The 25,722-nt window shown below is 61.8% G+C and overlaps 1 protein-coding gene and 2 long non-coding RNA genes across 4 annotated transcripts; 1 reads left to right on the top strand and 2 right to left on the bottom strand.

Moving 5' to 3' along the window:
• The first annotated feature begins 765 nt into the window (after positions 1-765).
• On the top strand, positions 766-15,380 carry KIAA1755 (KIAA1755 ortholog). 2 transcript variants are annotated; one of them, XM_069801262.1, is made up of 14 exons: positions 766-1,347; positions 4,938-5,135; positions 5,631-6,930; positions 7,040-7,204; positions 7,884-8,007; positions 8,428-8,521; positions 9,644-9,730; positions 10,413-10,529; positions 10,907-11,005; positions 11,219-11,367; positions 12,319-12,457; positions 12,742-12,864; positions 13,605-13,796; positions 13,879-15,380. In XM_069801262.1, exons 1-14 carry the CDS (start codon positions 1,345-1,347, stop codon positions 14,863-14,865), a joined length of 3,777 nt encoding a protein of 1,258 aa, XP_069657363.1. In that variant the 5' UTR covers positions 766-1,344; the 3' UTR covers positions 14,866-15,380. The 2 variants fall into 2 exon arrangements, with proteins under 2 accessions (XP_069657363.1, XP_069657354.1); XM_069801253.1 differs by having other exon boundaries at positions 13,476-13,796.
• LOC138688765 (uncharacterized) lies at positions 7,220-11,053 on the bottom strand. The gene is made up of 3 exons (XR_011327609.1): positions 10,885-11,053; positions 9,171-10,616; positions 7,220-7,352 (listed from the first exon to the last, which is right to left on the bottom strand). It is a non-coding gene; the product is annotated as an uncharacterized lncRNA (long non-coding RNA).
• A 2,124-nt stretch (positions 15,381-17,504) lies between the features above and the next one.
• Positions 17,505-25,591, bottom strand: LOC138688769 (uncharacterized). The gene is made up of 2 exons (XR_011327614.1): positions 19,900-25,591; positions 17,505-17,745 (listed from the first exon to the last, which is right to left on the bottom strand). It is a non-coding gene; the product is annotated as an uncharacterized lncRNA (long non-coding RNA).
• Between the last annotated feature and the right edge of the window lie 131 nt (positions 25,592-25,722).

Here is a 25,722-nt window from a genome sequence, read left to right as displayed (position 1 = left end):
ATACCAGTGACGAAAGGGCTCTCTCCCGCTCCCAAGGAAATGGGAAGCAAACGCAAGCCCTCCCTGGCGCCGTCCTCCCTCCAAAACAAGCCAGCAACCCAGCTGTACCTCCTCCCGTCTCGGCTTGTTTTCACGGCGTGTCCTTTGGCTGCTCGCTAATCCCTGGACAAACCTTCGTTCTCGAGACTACCCCAGCAGCTTGCGGCCCACGCCGTGGCCGTCCCACCCGTCCCCGCTCCAGTCCCCCATCCCAGCTCTGGTCCCGTCCTTGAGCCCGTGCCCACGAAGACGGCAGCAAACACGGCTTCAGCGTGAGCATGGAGCAGAGGGTCTGAGAGCGCTCGACACCGTGCCCAGGGATGGAAGAGCTGTGCCGAGCAGCGGTGGTTTGCATTAGGATAGACCAAATCTGTGGCTTTGGCTCTTACGCCGATTGTTTTTGTATGACTTCTGGTTGCTAAATCACACAATTCTGCCTTCAAGTAGGTACTTTCCATCGTCGAAACATCCAAAGAGCCGTAAGAGACACTTTTCTTCTGCTGTGCTTTCAGGCCAATTCAGAAATGGGAACCCCGAGCTGTGCAAAGCGCTGGACTGCATACAGACCAGCCCAGGTGGTTCCTACCAGCACGGGCCTGTGTTTATTTAAAAAGAGGGAAACCGCCACAAACGCAGCACGCCGGCGTGTCCGCGCACACGCGGGGCCGTGAAGGGTCCCCCGAGCCGGGAGCAGGAGCTGCCCGGAGCCGCTCCGGGGGCGGGGGGACCGCGGCGGAGCGCCCCGGGCCGGGGGGGCCGGGCCAGAACCCGCCGGGGGCGGCCGCCCTCCGGCTTTTTTCTCCGGGGGTCTTGCCCACCCCCCGTACCGCCCCCGACCCCCCGGGGGGACGGAACCGGCGCCGCTGCCGCCCCGGGACACCTGCCGGGGGGGTCGGGGGCAGCTGCCGCCGCCTCGGCAACACACGGCGGGCGCTCCCCCCCCTCCACGGCCCGGCTCGGCGGAGCTCCCCGACCGCCCCCCGGCAGCCCCCTCCCCCGGCCCGCCCCGCTGCGCTCGCTCTTTCTTCGCCTTTTCTTTCTTTTTCCTTCTTCTTTTTTTTTTTCCCCCAGACGAGGCCCGGACGGAGCCCGGGGGGGGGGCCGGGGCTGCCCGCCCCCGCCCGCGGCTCGGGGAGGCGCCGGCGGCCGGCGAAGAGCCGCCCGCGGACCGGCGAGCCGAGCCGAGCCGAGCCGGGCGGGAGAGCCCCGGGCGGGAGGGCAGCGCTCGGCCCCCCCAGGAAGGAAGAGGGAAGGGAGAGTTGGTGCCGCGGGCCCCCCCGGCCCCTCTGCCACTTCCCAGTACACATGGTAATTCCTTCTGCTTTCCTATCCTTTCCGCCTGCCTTCCCCCCTCGCCGCCGGCCCCCGCGGGCACCTGCGGGACCCCCAGCCCTCCCCAGCACGGGGTGGGCGTCGGGCGCGAAGGCGGAGGTCGGGTGCGAAGGCGAAGGTCGGGCGCGATGGCGAAGGTCGGGCGCGAAGGCGGAGGTCGGGCGCGCGGGCAGGCTGCCGCCCGCGATGCCGAAACTTCCTCGGAAAGTTTGGCGGGAGGACGGGGCGCAGCGAGCGGGTGCTGCCGCGTGAACCGTGCCCGGCACGCAGGTACAGGACGCTCAGCGGATCCGTCCCCGGGCTGGCCATTTCGTTTGTCACCGTGGCCAGCGCGCGCTGTTGCCCCGGGCTCCCAGGCGATGCTGGGCTGAGCGCTGGCCTCCCGCTCCGCCGGGCTGGGGCTGTTGGTTAGCGTTTGCATCGTGCCCTGCCAAAGCTGCTGACAGCGAGAGCTGCGGGAGAGGGGGAGGAATTGTTATTCAGGGCTGGTCCCGGCACTCAAACCTCGCTCTTTCCTGAGCAGGAGGGAGAAAGGAGACGGAGCTGAGTCACCCTGTGGCTTTGGGTACGAGTTAACTTCACGGCACCAAAACACCAAAGCGCAGCTCGCCTTGTTGGTGTAAACCACTTTAAAAAATATGGGTATTTGGGGAGAAATATCAATCTCTATTTAACAGCACTTTGGCTTATTAAAATGGAAATAGCTTTGCAAATGTAAATCTCCTTATGCTCCCTAATGCCTTTTGTTTCGGTTCTGCGCTCTCTTGCAGCTGGCGGAGGGACGTGGGCTAATTGGTTGCTTTTGGATTTCTAATGGCTCCCCAGCTGGCCTGGCCTCAGCCGCTGCACCATGGTTACCCCAAAATCTTCCCTCAGTGATGAAGAGCTTTGTGACACTCAGTGAAAACATTTTTAGTCATTCCAGGCCAAAATATTCCCCAGCACTACGCAGACTGCGTCTGGTGCCTCCATCAGTCAGTAGTTCTCTCGCGACGCTGGCTCACGCAGTCCCCGCTGCTGGATGGAGTCCTGGGCGGTTTTATTCCATTGACAGGGGAGCAGCTTTGTTTATTCAGCCGATCCATCCTCTGGCGCGTCCCTTTGCTCTGGGGTTTTGGCGATGATTCGCAAGGTTTTCTTTTTTTCCCCCTGCAGCAGGGCTGTCCACTCTCCCAGACGCCCCGAGTTTATCCCAGCCGGTTTACCCAAACTCCGGGGTTTCTCCCCAGCTGCCAAGGTGCGGGACTGGGCAAGGCCAGGGAGCTGGGCTACATGTGCTGCAGCCGGGGGAGGCTGCTCTGGGGTTTGGGGGGGATGCTGTTGTGAGAGACGGTGGGTGTGGGATGGGGCTGACTGGAAGCGTGCGCCTTCACCCCGTCAGACCGCAGCCTGTGCCCCCCACCACCCCACAGAGCCCTCCCCGGCAGCGCGGCCGGCTTTGGGGCTGCTCATCACCCCACGACACAGCCTGCCCAGAGCAGAGCCCTGGCAGCCCCGGTCTCAGGGGACCTGGCTACTCGTTCTGTTTTCTTTTGCCTTTTTAAGTGCCACAAGAGTTCGGCAAGTAAGAGTTTAGTTCGGTTTCAAAAGAGCTGGTTTTGGGATGTGCCGGGGCTGTGCAAGGGTGACTCCGTGCAGCGGGCACTGGCGAAGGCAAGCGCAGGCAGGGCGGGCAGCGCTGGCTCATCTCATGGCACCATGAGGAGCTGGACGGATCCCCCTTTGCTGTTACAGACGGTGGCTCCTCACCTCCGTGCTGGGATGGGGAAGGAGCCGAGCTCGGTGGTGCCAGGCACCCAGGAGGCGGTGGGCACCCGGCCGGCCTCGGTGCCTGGGAGCGGGCGGCTGTGCCGGGGTCCCACGGGACCAAGGCGGAGAGGGGAGCTGGGCTTTACCCTGCAGCAGGGCTTTTCCAGAGCAAGGTCTCCCATCTCTCTTAGGAATTGTGCAAAGACCAAGTGTGAGACCACCGGTGGTCCAACGGCAGAAAGCCTGGCAGGGGAATGCACTTGCCGATCGGGGCACCAAGAAGGGACTTGGTCTCCCTCTGCTCTGCCCAGGCCCCATGGCTTCTCCTGCCAAGCCCAAGGGCAGGAGATTCCTGTGAGGAGACATGGAGAAAAAGTCAAGAATTAACCAAAGCGTGACTGCAAAGTGCTTTAGCTAAAGCGCATTAAAGCTAATTAAGCTGAATTAACCAAGGCCACTTTGTCTCTGTATGGGCTCCCAGGCCAGGGATTAGTCTGAAACTAACGCCCACCTTCAGCTAATCCCACCTGATTTCCCGGATGCCCGTGCAGGAGCACGGGGATGACGGTGAGCCGTGGCTGCCAAAGGTGCAGGACCTGGCGGCTGCCCCGGCTGCCAGGAGGATGCTCATCCCTGTGGCAGCTGCCTGCGGTGCTGGGGTCCGTCCACCGCTAAATCTGGAGCCCAGCCCCAGGTGACAGGCTCGGCTTTGCCGTAGGCTGCAGCCGGTGGCAGAGCTAGGGGCTCCTTGGTACCCGGCAGCTGGCAGAGGTAGCACACACCACGCTCTGCAGGAGGAAGAGGAGGAGAGATGTCCCACTGCAGAGTGGCAGATCCCCAGCTGGCCAGGCTGGGCTTGACCCTGCACCGTGCAGAAACCTGCATCTCTCCCACAGCAGCACCATTTCCAGCAGAAAAGGTGCCATTTGCCCACCCGCCCCAGCCTGATTTGTTGTTTATTGGAGCCTGTCCTGCAGAAATACCCCCCAAGGAGTTGGAGAAGCCTCTGTCTTTCCCACTCGCTAATGGGCTCCTTTTGGCAGCCATGTCCGTAGTCACCCCCGCGCTGGCTGTAATGCAGCTGGGATTTAACGGGAGCCATCTGATGCCTTCCCTCCATGTACCCGCTGCACCAGCCGGGTCTGCGCAGCCGACGTCTCCGGCAAAGCTGGGAGAGCAAACTTAGAGCCACCAGTTTGTGCGTGGCACAAAACCAGCATCCTCGCCCCGGTCTGGAAGCGGCGCAGGGGAGGGGGCTGTAACCCGGCAGAGTGCTTCCCAGAAAACGCTCAGAGGACTAATTTTGAGTTCGGCGAATTCAGCGATGAGTCTGAACCAAAACACCCCATCCATCTTCAGATGTTTGTCCTTCCTCCCATCCGCTGCATTCCTACAGCCAGCCGCTGAGCCCAGCACATCCCCACGCTCCTCGTCTGGCTCGGCTTAACCCCTTGGCTGCTGCGGCTCCTCCGCCTCCGCACGGCCAGCGTTCCCGAGCGGGGCGGCAGGCTGCGCTTGGGGCTCATCTCGGACTTCTTAAACCACAGCCCAACGCTGGGAACCGGACCCGGCCGTGCTCGTGCTCGCCGGCTGCGCGGTGCTTGGTGTGCTCTACACCCGGTTCCTCCCCAGTTTCCAGCCCAGGACGGTTTGGAGCCCCCCGAGCTCAGCAGCGTCGCCAGCGTGGGCGTACCAGGGACCCGGCAGAGACGCGGTGCGGCGGTGCAGCGTGGGATGGTGGGCACAGGCTCCGTGGGGGGGTGACGGCGTCCCTTTGCGGGGCCGCTCTCCCCACCAGCGACGCTTTCCTCCCGCAGGACGCCGGGTCGCTGGACGCGGCGGTGCAGAGTGCCCTCCAGGCCCTCTACCCCCCCTTCGAAGCCACGGCCCCCACCGTCCTGGGCCAGGTGTTTCGGCTGCTGGAGACCAGCTACCGGGGAGATGGGCTCTGCTGCCTGCTCCAGTTCCTCATCCCGGCCAAGCGCCTCTTCGAGCACGTGCGGCAGGCAGCCTGCGTAAGCCTGCATGCCCCCCCACGCCGCGGTGCCCCTGCGCCCCGCTCCTGGCCACGGGGGATTTGCCCTATAGCGGGACACCCTGCACGGCCGTGCCCTGCGCTGTCCCCTTCCCTTCCCCGCAGAGGGGACCGTGGTGTGCCCAGCTCCCCGGGACGTCTCCGGCACAGAGCCCGGCACATGCCGTCCCCGCGATAAGGGTGGAGGAGGGACTCCAGGGTCACCTTATCTCGCCCCTGGAGAGGCTCCAGCGGGGATTTCCCCTCTGTTGGCACGTGGGGAGCATGCGGCACCCTGGGAATGGCCACGGGCTCGGGGTGGGCTTGCGGGGCCGTGCTGTGGCTCGGCTCAGGGACATCCCATCAGGTCACCGGGCTCTTCGGTCCCCACCGCGGGAAGCGCAGAGCCCGGCAGCGAGACCGCGCGGGGCTGGCCAGGAGGGTACGGAGCCGGCAGGGGCTCTCGCTCACGTGCTGTGTTCTTCCTCCCTCCTAGGCTCCCTACTTTAACTGCATCTTTCTCCATGAAGGCTGGCCCTTGTGTCTTCACGAGAAAGTGGTCGTCCACCTCGCGCCGCTCAACCCCCTCCTGCTGCGCCCCGGGGACTTCTACCTGCAAGCGGAGCCCTGCGAGGAGCACTCGGCGCGCATCACCGTCAAGCACCTCTCCCACGACCTGCGCACGGTGGAGGAGACGCCGGTCCCCGAGGCCGCCTACGCGCTGCTCTTCACCAACGAGTGGCTGGAGGAGATCAATGGCGACCGGGCCAGAACCCCCCTGCACACCTGCCTGGTGGCCACCGAGAACGGCATCGCCCCGCTGCCGTGGAGCAAGATTGCCACGCCGGAGTTCATCGACAAGCCCAAGGCTGGAGCCGACGGCGTGCCCGCGGGCGCCCGGCACGGCCCCGCTCCTGAAATTGCAGCAGAGCCAGCAGCACCCAGCGCGCCCGTGCACCACGGCGCGGCGGACATCCCAGCGCCCTATGGCAACGTTGTGGGCACCATCCCGGGCTGCAAGGTCACCTCTCGGAAGTCAAGCCAGGGAAGATACCCGGGACTGATCAAGGTGGACCAGGCTGGGCTGCGGAAGAAGCCAGCCGTGCTGGCTGTGCCCAGCCTCTGCGAGATCATCAGCCAGAACCTGGAGGGGGAGTACGTGGACCTGTTGGAGCTGTCCCAGGAGCAGCTGGATCTCCTGGCCAAGTCCCTGCCGCCCGCCCGCCCAGCAGGGCCGATGGGGGCTGGGGCCGAGGCGATGCTCCCCTGGGCGAACGGGGGGCCGGGGGCGGACGCCTGGCCCTGCACGGGGGTGCCAGGCTTGGAGAAGGGTCCCTGCACCCCATGCCTGGGGAGGAAGCTGAGCCGGGAGCCGGGGCCACACAGCCCACGGTGCCGCCACCGTGACTCCTACCTGGCTGCGCTGCAGAACCCGGTGATCTTCGGCCCCGGGCTGATGGCAGCTATTCTGGAGGAGTCGGACGGCCCCGGCCCCGAGCCGCCCCCCACCACCCCCCCCGAGACTCCCACACAGCATGGGAGGGGGGCTGGCAGCCCCACACTCCTCGCCCGCCGTCCCCGCCGAGCGAGTCCCGGGGTGCCGGCGGAGGCATTGGCACGGCAGGGCGGCCCCCGGCTCCCCGTGGGCTCCAGCCACAAGTTCTCCTTCCTGAAGGGCCCGTGGCTCGGGGCGGCCCCCGGGGATGAAAGAGCCACCAGCCAGCACGAAGGGGCCAGGAAGAAGATGTCTGCCATCTACTCTCCCAGGATGGGCAGAGCCAAGCCAGCCAGCAAAGGTACCGTCCGAGCGGGGCTGCGGTGCCTGCCCGGGCTCTGCGGGAGCTTTTGCATTTCTCTGCCTCTTCGAGCATCACCAGCTCCTCTCTCCTCTGTCCCCGCGGGCAGGTATGGATGCGGCAGCTGCTGCCCCTGCAGAGGAACGGTCCCTGGAAAGCACCAGCTGCAAGAACGGTCCCTCCGTGCCCGGCACCGGCACCCCTGGCCGGGAGCCACCGGCCTGGCAGGACCTGCACGCCGGGCTGCTGCGCTCGGGCATCGTGTGCCTGCCAGGTACTGCTGGCACTGCGGGACCCTCGGGGGGACGTCGGGAGAGGCCTCTGGAGGGAAAATGCCGTGCTGCTGGAGAGGGTATTCTGGAGGAAGGTTTCAGGGCTTTGCTGGAGGCCAGAAAGCCCCCAAGCGGAAAATCTCCTTTCAGCTGGGCAAAAAAAATTAAAAACATAAAAACAAGCAGTCTGCTCTGAGCAGCTGCCCCACTTCCCAGCTGCAGCCAGCCCTCCCACACCATTCCTCCCCAATGAAGCCGTTCAGCTTTTAGCTGCCAAACACTAAACATTTGGCTTCTTCCTTTTCCCAAGAACTGAAAAACAGGGACGAAACCCTTCTTTTTTTCAGGAAAAATGTCCCCAGCAGCTCTGCCCTGGCATTTCCAGGGCCGGCGTTCGTGCCGAGAGCCCTTGGGGGCCGGCGCTGCCCCTCTGGGGGGGCCAGGGGAGGCTGCACTGGGGCAGCCGCTGTACTGCCACAGATGCGCAGTATTAACCCGGGCTGAGCCCCCCGAGCCGAGCCAGGACAGAGCCCCCTCCCGCGCCCCTCGGCAGCCGTTCCTGCTTGGCGAGCAGCAGCGAGGCCGATGGGAGCCCCGGCCCCTCGGCGGGGGGTTGCTCAGGGCAGAAGTTTGCAGCCGGCGGGGGGCTGCTGGAGGGGTCACTCGCCCCTTTCCCCGCAGGGAGCTCGGACAGGCTGGGCAGGACCCTGCTCCAGGTGACCACCAGCGGCAGTGCCTGGGGGGCCGCGTGGTGCTCGGCCGCCGAGCTGGCGAGGCTCATCCTCTACCTCTGCTCCCTCCTCAGGTAAGGGCCAGAAGGGCTTGCCGGGGACCCTCCGGCTGCATCCCGGCTCGGGGGTCCCGAGCAGCCCCGGCGCCGAGCCGGGATGGATGCCCAGCATCCCGCACGTGCTGGTTTGGGCACATCCCACACATCCCCACCATGTCCACGGTCCCGCCCGCAGCCATCCCCGAAGACCCTGTGCCACGGCTCTGCCAAAAGCGCCTGTTTCTGAAGGTCTGGCGCTGCCCTCGGCTGGGGCATCCCACAGGGACGAGGCCGTCACCTGCGGCTGCCGGTTCCTGCCTGCCCTCGCCCTGCTGCCCGGGGGTGCGGGGCTGCGGGACGGGGCTTTGAGCGGGTCCTGCCCGAGGGATCCCCACTTTATGTGCCTCTTCTAACTGGTGCAATCTGCCTCCGGCTCACTGTATTTCCCTTTGCTAGGCGAGAAGCGAAGGATGGCGGGCTGACTGTCGTGGTGGATGCCAGGAAGCAGCCGCCTGCTCCCGTCCTCTTCTCAGCCCTCCGCTCTGTCCAGGTACACCGGGGTCTGCGTGCCGGTGCCATGGAGGTGCTGGGGGGGGGTTCCTGCCTGGGAGCGAGTGCTGCCGACCTTTGGGGGTCCCTCAGAGCATCCCCTGCACCCGCTGCGTGATGCAGTTGCCTAGCTGGCAGCAGCTTCTCTGACAGCCCCCTGCGCTGCCATGCCTGGGGCCACGGTTTTTATTTTACTCACAGATTTTACCCGTAAGCGTCACGGTGTGGATTTACCGAGGCAGCTCTTGCCTGCCTGCGGCTGCACCGCAATGCCCTGGTCTAGAAAAACCCATGTCCTTGCTGCTTCCTCCCCCGTGGCCAGTCCTGCCTCCTGACTCCCTGTAGGTCTGGCAGTGCTTCACTGCTGCTTTGTTCCCAAAGTTGCTGATAAATCTCTAATTTTTGAGCACGTCTGCAGTGGCGCAGACCATCCCCCAACAGGGCACAAAGACCCTGTTTCCCCCAGCCCCCAAACTGAGCTCACACCCAGTGCTTGCATCTCTCCAGCTCCTCGAGTGCCAGCTGCGAGGCACTGGTGGTTTGGGACCAAAGGTCCCTTCCCAGCCCCGCAGGATCTGGCCTCGGTCCCGCTATCGCCTGACACTGTGGCGTGCCCCAAACCCCTTCAGCATCCTGCTAGCTGAGCTCACCTGGAAATCAGCTCCGCAGTGACGGTCAATCATCCTGGCAGGGTTTCCATGCCGGTGCCGAGGCAGTGCTGTGGGAGTGCCCTGTGCTGTCCTGGGGGCCGTGGGGTCCTCCATGCCACAGCACCCTTTGCCTCTGTGTGCTCAGGGCTTCAGGTTGGTTGCAGCCTGTCCAATAAATCCTGTGCCGGCCCTGATGCTCCCCTCGCAGAGAAGCGTCACTGGTGCAAGTGAAGGGGTTTGCTCACGAGGCTTTTTCCACGGGTCCTTTCTGCCAGGGAGCCGGTGGTTGGGATGGGGTTATGGCCTGAGCGACCCGTTTCCATTTCCCACGCCAGCAAGCTCGGGAGCCTTTTCCTTTGTAATGAGCTCAGCGGCCTCAGCCGACTCAGGCAACCGAGCCCCCGCATCACCGTGAGTAACCCGAGGTCTGTGCCATGGGGTTTGCCGTGGTGACTCTTCCCTGCCTCCCGCAGAGCATCTCGCCGGGCTGCATCCACACCGTGCTGCTGCTGGCCGAGAAGGAGCTGGTCGCCCACCGCGAGAGGCTGCCCGGGGTGCAGGTGAGCCTGTCCTTGTCCCTGTCCCCGTCCCCTCCTCCTGTCCCCACGTTGTCTCCTGTGGGAAGAGCAGAGCCAGGGTGAAAGGAGCCTCCCACCTCGGGGGACCCTCCATCCCCTCACCTGGAGACCCCAGTTCCCCTGCTCGGGGACCCTGGGCAGAGCAGCACCTTGCTGGGGCAGGTCCCCCCCCCGTGTTGGGTGCAGGACAGGCAGATGCTGCCCTCGGGCTGGCTGGGCTGCGCAGGCAGGCAAAATCTGCCCCAGGGCAGCCAAGCGCTTTCCCAGTTACCTCCAGCGGCTGGACACAGGCGCTAGGATAATAAATCTAAACTTGAAAGGGTTTATTGTTCTTTTAGTGCTGCTCAGTTTAATTAATGTAATGTGAAATATTAATGAGCTTCATCACCTAGCTTGGCTGTCATGGCAGATTATTGCAGTCCCAGCAATCTCCCGTGCATTCAAACACCGCGGAGCCGGCGGGAGCTGCTCCGAGTGGAGCTGCCGCACGGCGCGCTCAGCCCTGCCGGCATTGGCACGCTGCGCTCCCGGGGCCACTGCACGGCGCCGGTTAACGGGGCAGGGTGCTTAGGGCAGGACTGGGTTGTGCCCCCTGCTCCAGGCTGTCCCTGGGGAGGGACCTGGCACGGTCCCGCAGCGCTGACGAGCTCCACGTGCCCCGCAGGTGGAGACCCTGGCGTCGCTGAAGGCTCTGGGCCGCTACGTCGACAGCTCCCAGCTGACACAGGAGCTGGATGGCACCTTCCCGTACTGCCACGGCGAGTGGGTTCAGTTCTTCCAGGTGTCTGTTATCACGCCATTAGCCATCGCCTCACCTCCCCACGGTGCCCCTCCGTCCCCACCGCTGCTTCGTGTCTCACAGACATCCCTGGAAAAGTGACAGGAAAGCCCAGGAGAGGGGAGGGAGAAGGAGAGCCCTGAGCGCAGGAGGGCAACCCCCTCCTGCCTGCTTCTGACTGCTCCTGCCTGTGACTGCCCGTCCACCTCCACGCTCCCTTCCTCCTTGGCTTTAACCTGGTGCCCCACGGTATTCCCTGCTCTGGCCTGGCACTGCTCTTCCTCCTCTTCCTCCTGCTCCTCAGGGGCAGGCTGCCCTCCTGCCCCGCTGCTTGCCCAGCCACCCCGGCCCCACTGACCTGCTGTGTGTCCCACCCGCAGAAATTGCACCCCTTCACAGCCAGCCTCCGGCGGGCATCGGAGCTGCTGCAGAGCTGCATCCAGGAGCTGCGGAGCGCCGACGCGCTGGCAGGGACGCAGGTAACAGGCAGGTCGTAGGGCTTTCCAAAGAGCCCATCTGTAGTCCAGCACACAGTGACATTTCACCCCAGTTCCCCGAAACTCGGTGCAATCGCTCCCAGACCAGCTGCTGCCAGCTGCAGGGCTGTCCCCTTTGCTCATCCCTCAGGGTGCAGCCCCGGAGATGCCAGGCGAGGCCCCAGGTGAGATGCATGTCCGACCCTCTTTCCACAGGATGTGGCCGCGTGCATCGGGAGGCACCAGGAGCTGATGCGGAGGGTGCTGAGCGACCCACAGCTGGTGTGCGTGCAGCGCGAGGGGGGGGCCGTGCTGGCCCGGCTGCGCAGGGAGGCCGCCCGGCTCAGCACCTCGGCCGACGTCAGGTAGGAGGGGGCGGCTTCGCTGGGAGAGGGGTGCCAATGCCGGGGACCCCCGGCCTCCTCCGCTGGCCGACAGAGCCACCTCCGTAGGGATAGCCCAGTCCCCGTGAGAAAAAGCTTCTTTCCAGCACGTCCTGGAGCTGGCACCGTGCTCCCTCCTGCCCTGCAAACTCCCTCCGAGCCTGGAGCTCGCGTCTCGGACAGCCCTGGGCAGGATTTCCCGTCATCCCGGCTGGGGAAGGTGCCAGGGTCCCTCGAGGGTCTCCTGCCCTCGGACCAGGCTCTGGGGCTGCTCAGCGAGCCCTCCAGGCTGGTCTCAGGCAAAGCCACTAGATGGGGCCAAGCCCCGGCGATGCTGCACATGTCCAGCCACGATGCACATGTCCGGCGACGATGCGCATGTCCGGCAATGCCGCGCTTGTCCAGCAGTCCATGCATGCATGCAGCACTAATCCCACTGCTCCCTTCTGCTCCCTTCTCTCGGCTGGGCTGGGCTGCACTGACAGCCAACACTTTCCCATCCCGTGTTCCCTGACGTCCAGCTTGCTCCGTGGGATAGGGAGATGTCAGGGCATGTGCAGTGCCAGGGTGCTGCTCCCCTGCAGCGTGCCCGGCATGCAGGGCCTGGAGCCCACTGCATCCCAGGGAGTACCCTCATGTCCCGGCTGGGCTCTGAGGATGCAGGAGGCAGGTGGAGAGGAGGTCTCTTGGTCGGCTCCTGACCCCACGTACCTGCTGGGATCTTGCCAGCCGCAAGTGCTGGGTTGTTGGCCATCCGCTTGCTTGGCTCCTGGCTGCCTGGGTGGGCAAGTGCCAGTGCCGGCTTCCAGGGAGCTGCCCCATCCAGAGGCTCCTGCCCACCAGAGAGCTGCCTCGGCCGGCGTCTTCAGAAGGAGCTGGAGGCTCACGCGGCGGCAGCCGGCACTGACAGCCCCTCTCCTCCCCGACCACCAGGACCAGCATGGAGTCGGCCGAGGGGCTGTACAGCCAGCTGGAGGAAGAGCTTCACAACCTGGTGTCCCAGTCCAACAGCTGCCTGGAGCGCCTGGAGTTCCTCCGAAAGGTCCGGGAGCTCGAGGCTGAGTTCAGCAAGGTCAGTTGGGCATCCTTGGGGTGCCACTCTAGAAGCAGCAAGTTGAAGTTGTCCTCTGCGGTGTTCCCACAGCTGAGCATTTTGGGCACATTTCCTCGGATTTTGATGATGAAGGAAGCCGAGAGAATAACAGGATTGCCTGAGCTTTGATTTTAATTACGGGGTGACTGCGTATCCACGCCTGAGATGGGATGCCCCGGTCGGGGAAGGAAAGGGAGGTGCTGCGGAAGCGCTGCGGCCGGCGGCTAGTCCCGCCTGACCCTCGGCCCCGCTCTTTCTTGCAGCTCGGGTGCTGGCTGGACGGGGAGGCAGCGGCACGACTGCAGGAGATGGGCACCGAGGAGTGGAGCCCCGACAGCTTCCAGGGCTCTGCAGAGCGGTTTAATGAGTTCCTCGTCCAGGCAACAGTATGTTTGAGGGGACTTTCTGTAACATGCATGCCTAGGGTATCGCTGCCAGCAGCGCTGTTAGGTGGCTCCGGCCCCTGCCTGGCACTCCGCAGAAACTGAAAATGCCAAATTGGAAACATTCGAATGTTGTTACGAAGTTCAAAGCAATCAGCCCAAATCCCCCAGGTTTGGATCGAGGCTTCTGAGCAAAACCGGGTGTCCACAGGCTGGCTGGATCAAACTGCAGTTTTGAAGCCCAGCTTTGTTGGGGTCTTTGGGCAGCCCTGTCCTGGCGAGGGGGACGGTTGTGCTGCTCCTCGGTGTGCTTTGGGCTCGGGCTGCTGTTCCCAACCCCTCCTGTGCTCTGTCCTTTGCAGCCCCCTTCCTCCCACAGGGCCGGGCTGCGGAGCCTGGACGTCCCATCAGACAACAGATAATGCGGTGGCAAGGGTTTGTTCCCCCCATACCCCTAGATATGGAGGCCCTTTAGTTACACGCGCTGCAGGGAGGACGAAGCAAGGTGACCCCACTCAGGACAGGACGGTGCATTTTGTGCATTTTGAGCCAAGCCAGGACAGAGCAGACATTTGGAGAATTCCCGTTCTCTTTGTTTCTTCTCGGTGGCCCAGAAACGTTTCCCAGATAGCTTTGACAGCGATGCTGAGTGCTGGCCTGCAGAGAGCCTCACCCTGCACACACGTCCCAGCACAGCAGGTCAGCACCATTCCCCCAGCGCAGAATTCCTGCCGTCCCTGCAGGCTCAGTACCGGCACGGCCTGGCCCTGTGTCAGGAGGCGGCTGAGGTCCGAGACGCGGCTTTCCCCGAGGCAGACCCCTTTCAGGTGGCTGCAGCCCTTTTCCAGACGAAGCTGATGAGCTTCTACAGGCAGGTGGAGCGGCGGCAGGCTGAGCGGGAGCTGCTGCGGGAGCTCAACCAGTTCTCCAGCAAGGTGGGCACGTGGGCTTTCCTCCCGCAGGACCCGGTGCCGGCTGGGCAGCCGTGAAAACAGCCTCTCTTGCCTTCTTTTCTAGATCACGGGGCTGAAGCTGGACTGCAGGCAGTGCTCAGCCCGGGCGAAGCGCGGGGAGGGCCAGGCGCTGCAGTGCCTGCAGAGCTCCTTCCAGAAGCTGTCGGTGGAGTTCGCCCTGGAGAAGCTGCAGGAGATGAAGGCTCAGGTGCGCAGGATGCAGAGCAGCCAAGGGCTGGCAGCCTGGACCGAGGCACGGCACAGGTACCAGGAGACCCGGCAGATCCTGGAGGAGATGCTGGCAGAGCTGCAGGAGGCCTGGGGAGCGCAAGCCGACGGGCAGGGAGACTCCTTCAGCCCCCCCGGCTCAGGGTCTGCAGCCCCTTGCAAGGAAACCCCGGTCTGCGAAGCAACCGCCAGCCCCGAGCCGGCGGTGTCGGGGGGCCGGGGGGCAGCAGAGCAGCTGGAGCCCAGCACCGGGGGGCCAGGACAGCCCCGGGGACCAGGACAGCCCTGGGCCAGCAGCGTTGCTGGCCCCACGGTGGGCACGGAGCCGAGCTCCCCGCAGCCCCGCCGCCAGCAGGGGCCGGAGGGCGACCGTGCCTTTCACCGCCACGTCTCCGCCGATGCCTCCCTCCCAAAATCGCAGAGCGGAGCCTGCCTGGGAGCTGCAGGACACCTCGCTCAGGAGCGCAGCCAGCCCCTTCAGAGGCATTCCTTCACCCTGCCTCCCCGGGCGCATTTTCCAGGTGCTGACCCACTGTGTCCCACCACTGTGACCCACGGGACTGTCTCAGCCTCCGGCACACACGGTCCACCTGCAGAGAATCGGGCAGAAGCCACCCAGTACTTCCAGGTTTCCAGCCAGAGCAGTTTCTCTTCTGAAGACTCAGACTCGCAGAACTCCACTGAAGAAGCCCCAGCAGCGAGCCTGGCTTTGCCCCGGGACCTCCAGAATCCCAGACCACCTTGCCCCTCTGAAAAGCCCTCCCAGATTGTTTACCTGGAGAACCATCACACCGAGAGTTCAGCTAAAGCAAATGCCAAGTAAAACCAGTCCCTTCTAGTAGGGGCTGTTTCTGTCCAGTTGCGGAAGTCTTGGTCACCAACTGGATGTCCCATGCTCAGAGGTGGGACACTGGGACACATTGTCCAACCCTCGGTCCCAGGATCCTTCAGTTCCCCATACTTAGCACTCACCCCACTGTGGAACGGCAATAACCCCATCACCAGCCTCACGAGGTCTGTTAATAATCTACTAGGTTTGTTGCAATCCTCACCTGAAGTGCATTTATCCCTACAAGTGCCAGGTTTGCCTCAGGACAGCAGTGAGGGTTCCCCGCAGTCAGCAGCCGTGCTCCGAGCATCCCATGAGAGCGCAAACCTGTGCCGAGGTGTTTCTGCCCACCGACCCTGCCGCGCTCCCCTCCTCCGCCAGGCGGTTTTACCGTCCCCCGTGCTGCTGCTGCAGCCCTAGCCAAGCGACAATGACAGGCATTTTGTTCGTGTGCACTCGTTAATGTAGGACTAATGTTATTAATGTTAATAAACCTGAAGAGAAGCGCCCGGCTTGGTCCTCGTGGAGCAGAACGAAAAGCCGCGTCCTGCCCAGAGCCAGGCGCCGGGCTGCTCGCCCAGGCTCCCAGCCGCTGCCCCAGCCCAGTGCCAACGGGCAGCCGGTGCCACCGCGAGAGCCTCCCGTGCCGCCCGCGCGGGCTGTGGCCGCAGCCTGGCTCTCCTGCCCACCGCCAGCATCTCGCTGCCGGTAGGAGGGTCCTGCTCAAACCGCTGCTGGCTCGTCCCTGTTGTGCCCTGACCTGCTGGCCCCTGCTGCCAGGCTGCAGCCATTTGCAGAATGAGTCCCTCTCCCTTTTGTAAGGGTTAAACGCCTCCGTCTCTGGTTCTCGCTCCCATCCTACCTCCTCCCCAGTACGTGGGTGAGGGTGGTGTCATCCTGCCCAGCCTCCCCAGTCGCTGGGAACGTGCTGTCCCAAAGCCTTGGGGATCTGGCTGAGACGGGTGCGACCTCGCCGATAGCTGTCCGAAACAGCCTGGGGTCCCCAGAGATCCCATCCCTGGGGGCATGTCCCACCGAGCCGAGCCGCCTGTTTGGGCACCCGGGAGCGGGCAAAGCCAGGCGGGGGACAGGCTGTCTGGGTCAGGGCGCTGTGCCGCCCACCACCCCAGGCAGTCACATCATGAGCTAATCAAGAGACATCGTAGAAAAAGCACTATCTCACGCAGAGGCCGTTCCAGAAAAACACTCTCTTCCTCCCAGCCACGGCGCGGTCATGGCTCGCGGCCCCACGTGATGCTGTGCCTCGGCAAAGGGCACTTGCCCATCCCAGTGTTTGCAAGCGTCGCTCATACCCCCCCTCAGCCTTGTTTTTTGCCAAATCCCCATGCTGAGTCCCGCTGAGCTCTTTGGAGGCTGCAGTCCCAGCTGCCCCTCACGGCACCACGGTCCTTCTGCCCAGGTCTTTAACGACAGTGTTAACAAAGACCGATCCCAGCCTGCTCCCTAGACGCTGCCCTGGGACCTCCCGCCCATCACTTCTGCTCCCAGTCCTACCCGTTGTCTGTTCTTTCAGTTCTTTTAAACTCCCATCTTATCCCGCTCAAACACTAATTTCCCTAGTAGCACTTCTATCACCGCTTCACTGAAATCCCGCTAGCCAAGGTCCATCCTATTCCTTTTGGCTTAAAAGTAATTATCATAGAGAGACACTGGGGGAGGTCTGCACGATCCATCCTGGGTGAACCCAGCCGGCTTTGCTCCATTCCCCAATTAACACCACATCCTGATTGTCACCAAGGACACCCCAGCCAGGCCACTTTTCCTACCTCTTCATGTTATGATATTTACCCATGCCTAACCATCTGGCCCTCCAGCGAGTTTAAAGGGCTTCAGAAATCCCCTTCTGCAGAGATGATGTAGCAGATAAATCTGGAGAAGGAGCAGACGGATGAGCCCCCTCTGCCCCGACGTCCCCATGAGCGGCCTGGGGCTGGCTCCCCCGCGCACCAGCCAGCCGAGCGTGCCTGCTCCCCAGCCCCGCACGCGCGGCTGGTGAAAGCCGTGCCCACCTGGACGTCACCCAGCTCATCATGAGAACCAAAAATCTCTTCTACATCCCAAAGCATTTAAAGCCCAGCCTGACAGTTCCCTCGCTCAATTTTCTGCTCTACCAACAGCTGATTTGTTGTATCATCCCATTACACACTCACCTCTGCAGTGCGCCGAAGCAGCAGCACGCCTTCCAAATTCCTCTTTGGATACCGATTTTTGCCTGTCACTTGACAGAAACCCGTGGCTTCAGAAGTCCTTGTTATCAGCCACGTGCGGCTGAGCTCAGCCTCCTGCCACCAGCACAGCACACACGTCCCACCCTGGGCTTGTGCCGGTGCCTTGACGGGCTGGACACGCCGTCCACGTTACTCATCTCCCTTGGGAAAGGCAGACTGATGTGCACTGCGCACACCATCGCCGCCGCAGGCACGCCAGCTCCCAGTCAGGGACGCCTCTGCGGGGACCCATGCGACGGCAAGGCAGCTCCTGGGACCAGCCGGGGTCTGCTGGGGCTAAGCTGCCCAAAACCCGGGCAGCTGCCAGCATCAGCCCACCCAGCATCAGCGGGTGCGGAGGGTCCCCTCTCCGCCACTCCTGCTTTCTTACCGTGTCCAGGAAAGTAGTAAACAAGACAGGTTTTAAAAATGAACCACTGTGTAAATCGAACAAGAACAAGGAAGAGGGATGAGAATATTACTACTGAAATAATATTGCATGGAAGCGTTTGGGTGATGCCATTGTTGCGTATAAACCCCTCGCTGCTACACTGTCACGCGATGTCGCTGGATAAGCATCTTCCATCCACAGCTGAGGCTGCTTTTTATCGCTCTGCAATGCTCCCGGAGTCACAGCACTGCCAGGCTGTGAAGAGACAAAAATGCTAATCAATACTTTTGTCATTTTGGGGATTGATTATTTTAATTAATTCTGGGAGCCGTTCAGCCTGGCTGTGGACAGATAGCTCCTGGTACATAGAGTGGCAGCCGGATTGGGATCTCGTCTATCGCATCATATAATTCAAGAGATGAAATCTCTCTAGCAGCCACAAGTAAAACTTTGTATTGATTCCAAGGTGCTTTGCTTGTTTCTAAGAATAACACCTCCAGTGCCCCAGAAGATGTTTTATGCTTTGCTGTTCCCCTGCACCATCCCCAGTGGTGATACGAGGTCAGAGGCTGAAATGACCCAAATCTGTGAAGGGCAGGAGTGGCAGGGACCGAGCCTTGGGCTTCACGGCCCTATGTCGGGAAGTTGCTTCTCTACTCGACTGGGGCAAGCAATGTCTATTTTAGCTTCCACATTGAAATGAAAGAGGTGCTCAGCATTTTTAATTTATTTTACTTCTGTTTAAATAGCCAGTTTCCTAGGACCCCCTTTGAAAAGGCACTCAAATCTATGCTGCTGTTCTTTATCATCACCACACATGGAGCAAAGTCAGTTTCTGCATCTCAGCATCCCCTAACCTTGCCTGGAGAGATTTTGGCACCCGGGACCAGGCTGTGCAGGGGAGCACCCCCTCACCCCCATCCCTGCTGGCCGTCAGGCTCTGTGGACTCAGACCGTGCCCTGACCAGGACAGCCGGGTCTCAGCTCCGGGACAGGCTGGGAAGGGACAGGCTACCCCAAAGGCTGCGAGGAGCTGGAAGTATATCCAAGAAGACCTGGATGGTTTTTTTTAAAGACTTAGTTTAAGTTTAAGAAATAAACTCAGGCAAAGCAAACGCCTGGTGGCTGGGAGAGAGAGACCAGTCAAGACAGAGAGCAGGAGGCACCACCAGGGTGGATGCTGGGGACCATACCGAGCCCCTCTTCTGCTGCACATCAAGATGGGGGTCAGACACCAGCGAGCTGGGGCAAACCCAGCAAGTTGGGGGCATTTTCTGAATTGCCATTTTTGAGCAGCAGCAGTGCAGCAGCAACAGCAGCAGCAGTGCGGCAGCAGTGCGGCAGCAGTAATAGCGATGTCTGCAGCGTGGCTTTGAGATTCCTCATATTAACATCCTAATTCCTCAGTAAAATGCTGGGGAGAATCAGGGAAGAAATAATTACTGACATGAATAATAAATGTTCCGTATCTGCAATGCCATTCCTTGCCCGCTCCGAGCGCTTGGCCAGCAGCGTTGGCGGGTCCCTGGGGCCGGGGCCAGGGAGATCCCCAGGCTGGCAGGGACCCCCAAGCTGGGCCAGTGCTGGCCGGTGTTTGCCTTCGCCCAAGCCCACGCTGTGCGGGACTGCCCGAGGTGGCGGGATGCCTGAACCAGCCAGAGTCCCCAGGACGGGAAGGTGCTGCCATCAGTCTGCTTTCCTCTGACCTGGTGGGAAGAGCCTTTTTCTCCCTCCTCCACTGCCTTCCTTGGCTAGGAAAAAGTTGGGACTTTTTAAATTTTAGTTTTTAGGTTAGGGGAATAGCACTTCCCATGGAGAAACAGAATCATCTTCTAAAACAGATGGAATTTAGATTCTTCTGAATAAAGCAAACAATGGCTTTCCTGTTGTTTTTCATTTTCCAAAAGAAAAAAAAAAAAGGATATTTTGCAAGTGCTGAGATTAACTGATAACAGAAGGGAGAATTTCCGGCCCCTCGCTGGAGGGCGAGTTGTTTCCTCAGAGGAGCCCTGCAACTCTCAGCTGCCCTCAGCTCCCACAGCTGGGTGGGCACAGCTGGATTCCTCCTACCAAAAAGTGTTTTTGCAACATTCTGCAAAAATTTTCTTATCTCTGCTGATCCTTCAGCGCGTGATTTATGACTCTGCGTCTGACCAATTAAGCTATAACCTTTCCAGAAAGGCAAGTGCAGGAGTTAATCAATGTCTCTTTCCCACCCATGAAATGGCAAAATCATTAGTCACAGGCTGGCCGGGGATGTCCAGTGAGGCCGGGCTGGCGGGGGTCCGGCAGCGTCAGGACACCACAGCCAGCCCAGCCCGTGGAGGCAAGTTCCTGCAAGGCCCAGAGAAATACTTTTTTCTGAAGGAAAAAAGGTAATAAATGTTAGATGCAGAAGACAAAACCAACCTGCAGACAGAGACGGGACTTGGGTCAGGCAAGGATACCAGCCCCAGAGCAGGGGACTGCCCTCCTCTTCCCCAGGCAAGGAGGAAAGCATGGACGATGGGTGGCAAGGCAAAGGCACAGGGAAAACCACAAGTGGGACAACATGAACCCCCTGGACGGGACCCCCAGCAGTTCTGGTGCCAGCGGAGCAGCCGTGGGCCCATTCCTGTTACGCAGCTCCTGGCGTTAGGGCTCAGCCACAAACAGCCGCGAGCGTTTCAAAGTGCAGGATGGGGACTTGGCTCACGCTACAGCAGAAACGCAGTCGTGCCTGGATTTGTCCTCCTGGGGGGCAGCTGAGGCGCCGGGTCTGGCTTCAGCAGGTAAACGCAGAGGGAAGGAGCCCTTAATGCAAGAGGAAGCTGAACGACAACACAAAGCCACGCAGCTCCATCCTCAGCTTCGCAAGAGTTTTGGAAGCGGCAGCGAGCAGAGATGTCCCAAAGCAGCTTTGTTATCTCCAAGCTCCTGCTCCGATAGAGCAAGCTTGGGTCTCACCCATCATCAGGCCGAGGTGTCTGGTGCTCCTGGGGTGGCCATAAAAAAGAAAGAAAAAACAAAAAAACAAGCAATACCAAAGGAAAACAGGAAGAGTGAAAGGTAATGCCAAAGGGTCGAACTCCGAGGGCCGAATGTAACTCCAGCTTGTCTGCTTTCCAGAATCCCAGTGGTGCCCCATCCCGAGGGACGGCTGGAAAACACTAGTGTGCCACCGCTCACCCCGGCACCCGGCAGATGCCCACCTCGGGAAGCCGCCGAGGGGACAGCCAGGCACGGGAGACCCCACACACAGGGGAAACACGTTGCTCGCGTGCGAGTCCCGGGAATCACACAGCTTCAGGCATTTAAATCCGGACACGTGCACTCGCAGAGGAACACAAGCACGCTACACACCAAAGCCGTGGCTGGGGACTGCAGACCCTTCTTGTTTTCCTCCCACAAACCCCATCAGAGCCCGTCTGCAACTGGGGAGAGGTGCCTCGGAAAGGCAGGCAACCTGGGGGTGGGAGGGCTGGGGGGTTTCCAGCAAACTGCTGGGAAATTACACCGGGAGATTGGAATTCAGCTCTCACCAGGTTCAACCGGTTCAGGTTGCAAAACACCGTGTCCCCGCTCGCAGCTGCGCTGGCAGTGGACAGGGGTCCATCCCGTGCAGCACCGCAGCCCACCCTCCCACGCTGCAGGACCCTGCCAGCGGCTGGGACCGACCTCGTGGCCATCCCGGGGCCACCGGCTCAGAAAGGCTTGACATGGCCGGAGAATCCATCTCCCCTGCACGCCTTGCTGCCGCCCGCCCGCAGGTCCCATCGCCGCGGGGCAGTGGGAAAGGGCTGCCCCATCCCGCGGGAGCCCTGCCAGCAAAATCCTCCCCCAGCCCTCCTGCCCCCCCGCCAAGCTCAGAGACCCAGTAAATCAAGAGAGGTTTGTGTTTCTCCTTTCTTTTAAATAAAAACATAGGCTCGGCCTAAGAACAAAGACAGTGACATAACAAATTCTTCCTCAACCCCCCCTTTAGAAGCGGGCTGGAGTGCCTTTCCCCAGGGCTTTCTTTCCAGAGAAGCTGTGTATCAGCTGGCTGCCTCACCCCTCCGCAGACGGTGCTGGTTTGGCACTCTGCATTTCTCCGTAACAGCCTCTGGCTCGGCGTGTGCCGAGAGCGGTGAGCCAGAGCCCAGGACCACATCTGATGCCGCTGGCACATCCATCCTCGTGCCTCGTGACCGCAGGATGCTTCAACCCTGCGGGGCTGCGCCCGCCAGATGCCCCATGGTTGCGACACCAGAGCACGCCAGGCTCCCCGGACCTGGCTGCGCCAGGTGGAAAAACAATCTGCTTTTCCTTGGAAAAGCCACTTTTCCTCCCAAAGGAAAGGTTGCCCATTCCCTACACTGCTTGGCCTGGCGGGCAGCTGCCCCCTCCTGCCCTGCCAGCACTGCCCGCTGCACGCAGCTGGGAACAAGAGCCCCTTTGTGCCAGGTCCCGAATCCCTGCTGCCATGGGAGCCCCGGCACAACACTGAGCCCATCTCGCTCAACCGCTGGCCCAGCACCAGTGCTGGTCACTGCAGCGGTGACCAAAAGCCGCGAAACAGGAGTGATGCCCGCACAGAGCCAGCTGCTGCCCCTGCCCCAAACAACAGTGTCTGCCCACGCCACAGTCACCGACCCCAGCTTCCCCCATCTGCTGGCCCGTCCTCCTTCACCCTGGACTGCGATGCCCTTACAGGCCGTGTCTGCCACTGCTTCCCAGCCCTCGGCTCAGTCCCTACCAAGTACGGAGCAGCTACAGGTTTTTTTCCCCCCATTTTTGAAGTACTTTTCCATGCTCACAGATCAGAGCTCCTCTCCAGCTCCAGCGTGCAAGGGGTAACTGCTACGTCTGACGTGCCAGGATCCCTACGGTCAGCCACAAACGCTCCCCACTGGCCCCGTCATCACGAGCATAAAACACTTTCTCACCCTTTAACCTTTTCCTGAAGTCCCATCCCAGCCCTGCCGCCCCCTTTCCGGACCCGCCACCCAGCGCGGATCCTGGGGTAGGGATGGGACGATGCTGGGCTCCCCGCCAAGGGGCTCTGGCTGGCGGGTTCACCGCACAAGGTGGGGAGCAGACGGGGTCACCCCGGCTTTGGAGGGCTGCGGGAGGCAGCAGCTCGTGGCTCTGCCAAGGGCCACGCTTTGGGGAACACCCCGGGGTGGGAGGCAACGCGGGCTAACGGGCAGATCTGTTAAAAGTCGGTTGACAACTTAACAGGGCGACTCAGAGGAAGACACTGTCCCTTTTCACGGCTTGTTTATCTGCCTGCACAAGAGACTGAGTCAGGATGTGCGGGCACAGCCGGGGGCTGCCAGCCTCCCCGGCACACACCCAGGAAAGCAAACAGAGGCTCAGCCCACGCAGGACCGGGGAAGGCAAGAAACCAGCACGCTTTGAAGGAGCTCCAGGACCGGGGCGGGTACGAGGGAAGTCGCAGTCCTCCGCTGAACACCTTGAGCAAATGAGGAGTTATTTTGGGCATCCGGCAGCGCAAACACCCTCTTAATGCAACTTTGTCTTACTAAGGAGAGTAAAAATAATGCCATCAGTGTGGTTGGCCCTCCATGTGCAGCATTTTCCAGTGCCTGGGCAGACAGATGCCTCTGCAGTACGTGGTGGTGAGCGAAGTGGGCACTAAAGTCGGAAACAAGGGAGGTTTCCTCTCGCTGAGATGCTGGGACCAAGCCTGGGGCTCCCCGGACAGCCCCGGGGGACAGCCGGCCGCTCAGCTCCTGTCACTTCTGACAGAGGTATCAGAGCAGGGACAGATGCCGTCAGTTGTTCCAGCTCTGTGCTTGGCCAGAAAACCAGACAGAAATGAGTCCCTACAGCCTGACCAGCGCCGGGCGCCCCGGCTTGCCCGGCCCTGTGCACCCCAAACACACCAACACCCCTCGGGGCGACGAACCGTCCCTGCTTCTGAGCCAAGCGAGAGAAGTCTGTTTCCGCTCGCTCTGTGGCAGACAGCACCATTACGGGCTGTTTGTCACACGTTACCCGGAGCAAATTAAATACATCCCGGGCGCGGGACCTCAGGCTGCTGAGTGCATCCAAAGTTCACACAGGGTAAGGGAGGAAGAGCGGGCTTGTACAGACGGAACCTGACCCTGCACCCTCCAGCGTGAGCCCAAACACACTGGCACACGTCACTGCCGATGGCTCCTGTGCCCAGGAAGCAGCCCTGGGAACGGGGCCAGCTTGGAGCAGGTGAAAACGGCTGCCGGCGGGACTGTGGGTCCCGCTGCCGCCAGCCCTCCCTCAGCCCCAGCCCCGTAGCGGTTTGGCAGGGGAGAGGGATTCCTGCACGCCTGATGCCCAGAGAGCTGGGCAGCCCCTGGACCCCCACCGCCAGTGAGCCCACCCTGCATCTGTGGGAACGACTCGACCCAGCTCTGCCCACGCTGCCGGCACCAAGGGGTCTGGGAGGAGGAAGAAGGCGACATTTTCAGAGGTTCCTCCCAAGTCTGAGCAAGGAGAGCGGGACCTGGTGGTAATGGCAGGGGTGCACTGACGGGTTTGCCCCATGATGAGGTGGGCACTGCTCCGGGTTAGCGGCTGTGGGGGTGAGAAGGGCCGTGCTGACACCAGCAGTGCCCCTGGTGAAGGCTCCCCTCACCGCCACCTGCACGCCCCAGCCTGTGGACACATGTGCTGGAGCGGTGCATGGATGGCTTTCATTAAAACCAGCTGCCCTGAGCTTTCGCTCAGCAAGGATGTGCTGCACTCGCCCTAAGCTCCCTCCCCTCCCTCACGGACGACGATGCGGGAGGGGGCTCCACCGGCCACGGCTGCAGCGCCGGTACCAGCTCAGCTCCTTCACCAGGGACGCTGCCTTTCCAGAGCCCCTCTGCCCGCTGCCACGCTGGGTAACACGGGGCAGCGCTGCTGCAAGAGTAGCCCTGTGCCCCCCATGGCGGGATCAGGGTCCAGCCACGCTGGGAGTCCCTGGCTCGCGGAGCTTCTCCTGGGTTTCTGCTTTTGGCGTGGTCAGACCTTACTGTGACACTGTCTGTACCAAAAAGCCCTTTGCGGAGCTGGAGGAGTTGCACATCTCACTGCAAACCCTCCCAGCACAGTGCTGTGGGCATGCCTGAGCAGAAAGCATCGCCCGCGGCCAAGGGCCCCTTGCCAGGACTGCCCTGAGCGCCGGGGGAGCGGATCCGGTTGCATGATCGGAACAGGGCACACCGGGACACGGGAGAGCCCAAGACAGCAGGGCTTTACTGGGGCACAGCCTGCGCGTGGGGGCCTGTGGGTGACCCTGAGTACACCAAGTGACGGACCCCAACCGCTTTCAGGACATTGCCATCCACAAGAAGGTCCTTGTTACCCACAGCAGCCCTGGAGCAACGCACAAACCACCAAACCTCCTGGGCTCTGGGAAGGGAACAGGGTGAGGAGTCTGGGGGAGCAGGAGGGGACCCGTCAGGGTGAGGAGGGTTTCCAGCATGCAGCTGCCTCCGGAACAGGGGCTGCAGCGTCCCACAGCCGGCCAAGGGCCAGGCAAAGAAGGTTGGCATGGGGGTCCTCCAGGAACAAAACCCATCCTTGGTCCTGGCCTGGGTCAGCTTAAGCGACTTGAAGAAAACCCAGTAACTAAATAAACTCTGCTTCAGAGGTGAAACTTCTCAAGACCTTATTTATCACAAGCCGTACCGCTGCTCAGGTACTGGGGGCACTCCCAAACCCTAAGACCCCATGGAGGTGTGGGGTCTCTGCCCCTGCTATGCGGTCTCAAGTGTGTTGGGTCACCCTTGGGGTGCCCAGGGAGGGCCAGGCCAGGCCAGGCAGCACCACTGGCAGTCCTGTGGGGCCAGAGACCCCCGGGCAGGAGAGGGACAGCCAGTGCGTGGGGCAAGGGCTGCCAGGGAAAGCGCCAGTCCCTGCTCTGTGCACACCTCCCCGCGGCATCATGCCCCAGAGTAAACAGCAAGGTTTCCAGCGCATTTTCCTTCAAACAGCAGTTTCAGGCACATTTTCCCTCCAGCCACTCTGTCTCTTAGGGATGCATTTACGGGAAGGGGGACCGGCTGCTGCAGTCCCAAGCCACTGTATCCCTTGCCAGATATGGCCGGGTGTGGAGATAAGGCACGGGTGAAGAAAACTTTATAAGGAGAAAACATTCCTCAAGTTTCTGGCATCTTGGTGTGAACTGCACAGCCCCTCTCCTCCCCCCACTTTTTTTTTTTTTTTTTCCTCTCCTCCTCTTAACTGGCAGCGTTTCCAGCCTCTGCCCAGGGAGGCTCC

The sequence above is a fragment of the Haliaeetus albicilla genome, chromosome 2 (genome assembly GCF_947461875.1).
Source record: "Haliaeetus albicilla chromosome 2, bHalAlb1.1, whole genome shotgun sequence".
In the NCBI taxonomy this organism is placed as follows: domain Eukaryota; kingdom Metazoa; phylum Chordata; class Aves; order Accipitriformes; family Accipitridae; genus Haliaeetus; species Haliaeetus albicilla.
This window is presented reverse-complemented; position numbering and strand designations above follow the sequence as displayed.